The 8,053-nt window shown below is 42.1% G+C and overlaps 1 protein-coding gene across 2 annotated transcripts; it reads right to left on the bottom strand.

The window, feature by feature from the left end:
• Positions 1–1,152: 1,152 nt before the first annotated feature.
• LOC119496246 (5-hydroxytryptamine receptor 7-like) lies at positions 1,153–7,848 on the bottom strand. Of its 2 annotated transcripts, XM_037783422.1 has the most exons (3): positions 7,041–7,174; positions 6,606–6,976; positions 1,153–3,954 (listed from the first exon to the last, which is right to left on the bottom strand). In XM_037783422.1, exons 2-3 carry the CDS (start codon positions 6,971–6,973, stop codon positions 3,063–3,065), a joined length of 1,260 nt encoding a protein of 419 aa, XP_037639350.1. In that variant the 5' UTR covers positions 6,974–6,976; positions 7,041–7,174; the 3' UTR covers positions 1,153–3,062. The 2 variants fall into 2 exon arrangements, with proteins under 2 accessions (XP_037639350.1, XP_037639349.1); XM_037783421.1 differs by having other exon boundaries at positions 6,606–7,848.
• Between the last annotated feature and the right edge of the window lie 205 nt (positions 7,849–8,053).

The following is an 8,053-nucleotide window of genomic DNA, read 5'->3' on the forward strand; positions in this document are numbered from 1 at the left end:
TCTAATCTTTGTACACAATATTAGGAAATAAAATAGCAGAAATAGGACTAAGCATGTCCCAGCTGTCATGTTCAATGGGTACTTACGCTTACAGTAAGAGCTTATTCCTATTATACACAGGATATGACATTAACATTAAAGTAATTGGAATTTTAATGTGCATATACAGTATTATGCACGTGGTCACTGCTCCACTTCACTGAACCTGTGCTTTACAATAATGAAACCTCTGAGCTCAATGTCCTAATCTCTGTGGGAGGGGCTCGGAAACACCAATGAAGCACCGGCCATCGTCTGCTCGCTTACGTCCAAATCAGATTTATAGCCGCAGATTAATAGCCCCGGAGAGACGGCTACATTAGATCCTGTGTCTCTGTGATTAGAGTCTGTGATCACATAGAGCGCAATAATAGCACAAGGTGAACAATAGGTTACTTGAAATGATTAGTTGATTAATTAATTAGTCGATCAAAAGATAATTGATTGTCAACAGTTATCCTACGATAGATAGATAGTAACTTTATTGATCCCGAGGGAAATTCAAGAGTGCGATGGGATTTTACAGTTACATTTTGTTTGAACAGTGTGGTTATTTCACAGGAAAATGTTCTGTATTTATGTTTATTATCATTTTTCCTTGCTTTTCTCACTGGTTTGAAGTGGGCGAGGCTCCGCTGGGAAGAAATTATGTCACTTGTGTCCTCGCACCAATCAGAGTTAAGCAACATTTGAGTACAAAGTGGATGACAGTTATTTTTGGGGGTATTTTGCCAAACCACCGCCACACCCACACAATCCTGATGAAGCAGATTAGCTTAAAGTGTTAGTGTTAAATGTTTAATAAATAAAAACTAAGAAGTTTTTTTTTTTATCGTGAATGTTTAATGTTATAGAGAAATCAGCTTGCTCGCACTAAAAGGTGCATGAATGACTAATCGCAAGTCATTTTGCGTGCAATAAGAGCGCTGTTCTTGCTTTTCATGTGTCATTTGTGACTGCACATGTGCGTAAATATGCTACACTCACAGATAGTGACGTAGAATTAAAAGAGAGAAAGACGGCTTATGGTGGGAGGGAGGGGAGATGGATGGGTCCAGCAAACACAGGACTTTCAACCAGGAGACCGGTGTTTGTGTCCCAAAGTGTTGTTGAGTTATTTTGAAGTGGCGTGTTTTTTTTTAGTGACATTTTTTACTCGTTTTCCATACTTATGTTACGTTGTTTCCATACGTATTTCAGACTTAGATTACATACTTGTTTTAAGTCCAATCATGATGTTTTTCTTAAACAAACCTAACTAAGTGATTTTATTGCCTAAACCTAACTGCAGCCTAAACATGACATGCAAAAGAGACGCACAAATGACATGCGAAAAGGCTAAAATGCGTTCCAATGACACGCTGAATGTCCTTGTAATGTCGTGCTATTTATACGCCTTCCCTTTTCGGGAAGAGAGAAATACTTAAAATTTGAAACTACGTTTTCAGGGGCTTTAAGTCATTCGTCAAGCAAAACAGTCCCACAATTTGCAGGTTTCAGCTTCTCAATTATAAGGATTTACTGCTTCTATTACTGGAAATTGATTGTCTTTGGGGTTTGGGCTGTTGGTCAGACAACACAACAGATTTGAAGGCATCACCCTGGGGTCTGAGGAATTGTGATGGACATTTAATATTTTCTAGCATACTTTAGACCAAATATAATCAAATGTTAAATTGATAATGACTTGGTATAAAATGGATATGGATTGGGATGGTGTCACTGAAATTAAGGATGTACAAGAGGAAAGGTCGTTCTGAAAGCTCAGAGTTTAAACCATGATCCACTCCTCTATCTGGATAGTGCCTGTTGCACAAGCTATTGTGTGATGTAACACACAACAAGGCTCAAACTGATCCATGATCAGCTCAGAGCGTCACACTTTGTGTCAAATCTAAAACACGAGGTGCATAGTTTGAAAAGAGACTCTTGTGGGCTGCAACCAAACCTTTAACGATAAAAAGTCCCAAGTGATCGTGGTTCTCCAAACTTCTTCACATCTCTGGCGTGTTGGCTTCCATCCTCTCACCTACGATAGTTCCTCATTTCCTAAAAATGTGTGTTTGCTCATAAGTGAGCAGCCTAACCATAAAACATTTGATCTTGATTGATCCATAAATAGTTTCTCAACAAAGCGATTTGAACAGAGAAAAAAAGGAGCAAGTTTTGGCACATTCAACACATAGTGATATTGATCAAATAAAAAGCATCTTCAGAAAATATAAACTCATATCAGGTGTGATAGATCCTCAGAGGGAGCCACCTCTGAAACAAGGTTTGTCCCAGAATCAGCGTGTCTGTCGACTTGTGTACAAATTTTACATGTCAGTTGAGTTTTAATCATAACTTGTCCACTTGTTATCATGCTTGTCCACTGAAGCAAACTCGACATTTTGAAGCAGTGAAAACCAGTGTCGGTGTGATGACCAGGGACCAAGGTGAATACATTTGGTGTTCTAGCCTCGTGGGCCCCTTGAGCTCCAAGAACTCCTCCGTTTTTTGTTCGCGAGGTCAAGTTTTCCTTGGCCCAATCTGAAAATACAAGACACTGGCTATTGAATCGGAAAGTTTCCACTCGTGATGGTAGACGAGTACAAAGTCAGTGTGTAGCTCCACCAACTTATGTAACAATGTCATGTGCAAAAGATGGTTCAGTAGAGTAGCAACCAGTTTTGAATGCATCAAGGTAGCAACCATCATTACAATTGTTGGACAGTAGTTACACTGCAGCAGCCACTATTCAGACAATATGAATTTATTGCCACCGAGATAAACCTTCCCTAATTTTTTTCCCAAGCCCCAGAAAAAAAAGGCTTCTTCAGTGTTCCTTCATGTGCATCCATTTAATCACGGCATCCTGCCTCATCCTGCCTCATCTCGCCTCAGCAATCATTGTACAAATTTGGGGAAATAACCATTCTGGCAGCGTTGTGGCCTTGTGCCACAGTCTGAGACCCACTGGGCATTTCCCCTGGCTGTCTCTGTTGGTCTCTGCAGCATCGCTGATTGGCAGACCTGCAGCTCTACACATCAGCGTCTGGCTTCTCCACCAGCTTCAGAGCCTCGTGCATGCCAGCCGCAGACAGCTTCCGATTGATGTTCCTGTAGCGGCACCGCAGGAGGTTACTGTAGGTGGTCCTCAGATCACGGTTGAAAAACGCATAAATAAAGGGATTAATGAGGGAGTTGGCGTATCCGAGCCACAACAGAGTTCTCTCCAGCCAGAGGGGCACGCAGCTGCACTCCACGCCGCAGACAAACGGCCTGGCGGTGGACACCAAGAAGAACGGCAGCCAGCAGAAGGTGAAGGCGCCGACCACGATGCCCAGAGTGGCCGCGGCTTTCTGCTCCCGCTTGAAGATGGACTGGTTTTTCCTCTTCCGCCGCTGGTGGTGTTCACCGGTCTTGAGGAGGCGAGAGACGCGCGTGCTGCACTCCTCCTCCACCTCGCGCTGGAGCTTCAACGCCGCTGCCACGCAGTCCAAGCTCTCCTCCTCTTCCTGTTCAGCCTCTGTCGCTTCAACACTTCCTGTCTCTCCTGATGCTTCTAGCCGCTGAGCCTCGTGCCCTCTTCTTCCCCCACGAGGAGCCGCCCCTGCAACGGGCTTCACTTCTCTGGGGAAGCCGGTGATGCAGTGCTTAGCAGCGCTGAGTTTTGCCGCCCGGAAGATCCTGTAGTACATGATCAACATCACTGACATGGGGATGTAGAACGCCACAGCTGTAGAGTAGACGGTGTAGCCGAAGTCCTGGCTGATGAGGCAGACCCGGCCGTCATTGACGTTCTGCGCCCAGCCAAACAGAGGGGGGAGGGTGATGGAGGCTGAGAGGAGCCACACTGACAGGACCATCTTGGCCATGCAGCAGCCGTTTTGCCGGACAGGATACGTCAGGGGTTTCGTGATACCCAGATACCTACAGAGACAAACGTGTGTGGATGAATGATTTCATGAAGACAAAATTCACCTGATTTATTTTTCATTTCTAGTCCAACACAAAGGTATTTTCTTGCCTTATTCCACACTGAGCAAATGATGCACCCTCCTGCCTCAACAAGGTGCCGAACAACAATCTGTGGTTGCCATATGCAGCCCCAAGATGCTGAGAAAGACCATGTTTGATCAGAAAACCTGCCAGCTTTAAATAAAGCTCATAAGTCTACAGTATATATGGGCCGTTTGATCACAATGTTATTCACTCACACTCAAAAACCTCACTGGAATACAGTTTAAAACAATACATTTACATACAGTAATTAACCCACCACAGCAGATATGTGTGTTCAAGAAATGATTTCAGAATTTTATTAAAGTTATGAAACTACATGCCAATAAAATGGTAGAAATCATATATTTTGCAGTAGTTTTAACTTGAGATTTGGGTCAATTTGAAGGTCACTTACTGCTTCCAACTCCCACTTTGACCCCTTTATTCGATTAAAATGAAGTTTTAGTGAGAAAGGACTCTGGTGCACAGTGGTGCAAAGAACCAAGTTGAAAGGTCACAGGTTTGATCCCCACAGTATGCTTACCAATTTCATTCAAGTGCCCTTGAGAGAGACCCTGAGCCACGGTGAGTCTCCTAACCTCCCTACAAAACCCTACAATGTTTCAGTGTCGAAAAAGACTGAGCGACAAAATATCTTATTACTGGGTAATGACATTTTTGTAAGAATATGTGAGAAGATGGGATTAATTTAACCTTTATTTAACCAGGTTAGTCCCATTGAGATTAAGAACCTATTTTCCAAGGGAGACCTGACCAAGACAGTCAGCAGCAAGAACACAAAGTTGCAGACACAGACACAAACAGAGACAAAATACAATTTAAAAACACTAAAAGCACTGAAATTTGCATTAAAAGATAACTATCTAAAGATAAATGGGGGGACAAAAAGGAACTTGTCTGGGAGTCAGCTGTACAGCAAGGGGGATAAAAACATTGTCATGCCATAGAGTCTGCTTCTAAAGCTTTCATTTTAGATTTAAAAGTATTTAATGATACCAGCTCCTTGGTTTTCAGGTCATTTTGGAGCAAATTCCAGGCTGAGGGTGCAGAATATGCAAAAGCTCTTTCCCCAATTTTTGTCCGAGCTTTTGAGACAGAGAGCACAAAGAAGTCCTGTGAATGTAGTGAATACTGTCCACAATGTTTTTGCGTAATAAACACTTAAGTATTGTGGGAGCAGACCCAGAATCACCTTATATATAAGGATGTACCAATGTAAGAATGGGAATTGCCAAAATGTGTCTACGTCTGACAAAATCACATGTGGAGCGTCTGGTTCCAAAATGCGTAAAAGTTGGATAGATTAATGACATAAAAATAAGGGTACTAATATAAAACGTTTTTCTTGCTTGTATAAAATAATGATCAAGTAGCTTTATATAGTGTGATTGCTTTTGACAAAATAAGTTTATCTTTACCTGTCAATGCTGATTACGCACAGACTCATGATGGACGCGGTGCAAAGAACCAAGCCGAAAGGTCACAGGTTCGATCCCCACAGTATGCTTACCAATTTCGTTCAAGTGCCCTTGAGAGAGACCCTGAGCCACAGTGAGCCTCCTAACCTCCCTTCAAACCCCATGTTTCAGTGTCGAAAAAGACTGAGTGACAAAATATCTTATTAAACTGGCTAATGACATGTTTGTAAAAATATGTGAGAAGGTGGAATTAAAGAATGGGAATAGCCAAAATGTGTCTACGTCTGACAAAATCACATGTGGAGCGTCTGGTTCCAAAATGCGTAAAAGTTGGATAAATTAATGCCATGTTCACACAATTTATCATTTTATTCATTGTTTTGGAAAAAACATAGTTCTTCAGTAGAAAACTCAAACGCATACTGTCCAACAGAGTGGACATTTGAAAAACTCCTTGAAAAAAATGAAAGTCAAATATTTGTTTTCATGCCTAAACATGAATAAAAACACTTGGTTAAACAAATCCTGACTGAGGTTATCATAATTCATGCATGAAATGGTTAAACTGGGTAATGACAATTTTGTAAGAATATGTGAGAAGGTGGGATTAAAGAATGGGAATATAGACAAAATGTGTCTGACAAAATCACATGTGGAGCGTCTGGTTCCAAAATGCGTAAAAGTTGGATACATTAATGACATAAAAATAAGGGTACTAATATAAAAAGTTTTTTCTTGCTTGTCTAAATATTTAATCAAGTAGCTTTATATAGTGTGATTTGCTTTTGATAAAATAAGTTGATCTCACCTGTCAATGCTGATTACGCACGGACTCATGATGTACGTGGTGCAAAGAATCAAGCCGAAAGGTTACAGGTTCGATCCCCACAGTATGCTGATCAATAATAATGACATTTTTGTAAGAAGGTGGGATTAAAGAATGGGAATAGCCAAAATGTGTCCATGTCTGACAAAATCACATGTGGAGCGTCTGGTTCCAAAATGCGTAAAAGTTGGACAAATGAATGACATAAAAATAAGGGTACTAATATAAAAAAGTTTTTTCTTGTTTGTCTAAAATAATGATCAAGTAGCTTTACGTAGTGTGATTTGCTTTTGATAAAATAAGTTTATCTTTACCTGTCAATGCTGATTACGCACAGACTCATGATGGACGCGGTGCAGCACATCACATCCATGGCGATGAAAACGTTACAGAAGAACTGTCCGAATATCCACTGGCCTCCGATCAGGTCCGTGATGCTGACGAAGGGCATCACGGCCAGAGCCACCGACAGGTCCGCCACGGCCAGCGACACGATCAGATAGTTGGACGGCTGTCGAAGCTTCTTCACGACGCACACCGAGATGACCACCAGCGAGTTCCCGCAGATGGTGGACAGCGTGAGCATGGTGAGGATGCCTCCGATCAGCACCTTCTCGAAGCGGCCGTAGCTCAGTATCTGCTCTCCGCACCGCGTCCCGTTCGTCTCCATCTCCATCTCCATGACCTGCGGCTGAGTGCTGGAGGTGGATGATGGAGAAGTCGTCGTCGCTGCCGCTGCTGCTGCTGCCTCTGCGGCGCCCTGCGCAATCTTCAGCAGCCGAGGCGCAAGAGCCTCCGAGATCATCATGTTGGTGGAGCCTCCTGGATCTCCACCACCACCAAAGACTCTAGTATCTTCTATCATGAACGACGACCTCATGTTACCGAAGCTTCCGTTACTCGCTCCCACAACAACCATTCTGCTGGTCCTTTTTATCCATGGGCTTTGGAGACGCGTCCGGTGGTGACATAAAGGCGCGCAAAAAGGCTGTGCCAAGTGTTGGTGTGAGAAATGAGTAATTCCTTTTCCACACACACACTCCTTCCTCAGAGTAAACTACTCTGACATGCTATCTTTCTCTTTCTCTTTCTCATAAAGCATCTTAATTCTTCTATTTAGAGGCTATACTCGTCATTACGCACGTGGCACGCTGCAGGCTATATTCCCAAAATACAAGACCTATATAAAATGCGATTTGTTGTCCACCCTGAGTGGCAAACCATCCTAAACTGTTCAGCCTGATGTGGAGAAAGATAGAAAGTTAAAAAACCCGCAGTGCGCGCGTATACATCTCCCAAAAGTTGGACGTGTGACGTCAAAAAGACTTGTTGGATATAGCCAATCGGCTGCAGAATACTTATCTAAACATGAAAAACACCCCACAGAGCACAGCACACACTGTCTGAGGCCTTTTTGGAGTTCATTCTACCGAAAAATGTCTTGGCAAGGACAAACTGCACTGTATAAATAACAGTAAAGAACTGGCAGCAGGGTTGCCTTTATGTTACTGTAAAATTAACGTTATTATACAGTCACTGAAATTTACAGCTTGTACTGTTAATGAAAAATACAGTTTTTTTTATTAATTTACTGTTTAAAGATACATTATATAGCTGTTTTCCACCTTTCTTTTACATTATCTTACTGATTTGTTTTAATGCACTATTTAGGTTGTATTTTTTACATACATTTTAATAAACATTATTTTTTGCCTAGATGAATAGACTTAGCAGGTTACAGACAGGAATACTCACACTAAAT

Source organism: Sebastes umbrosus, chromosome 10 (assembly GCF_015220745.1).
Source record: "Sebastes umbrosus isolate fSebUmb1 chromosome 10, fSebUmb1.pri, whole genome shotgun sequence".
Taxonomy (NCBI): Eukaryota; Metazoa; Chordata; class Actinopteri; order Perciformes; family Sebastidae; genus Sebastes; species Sebastes umbrosus.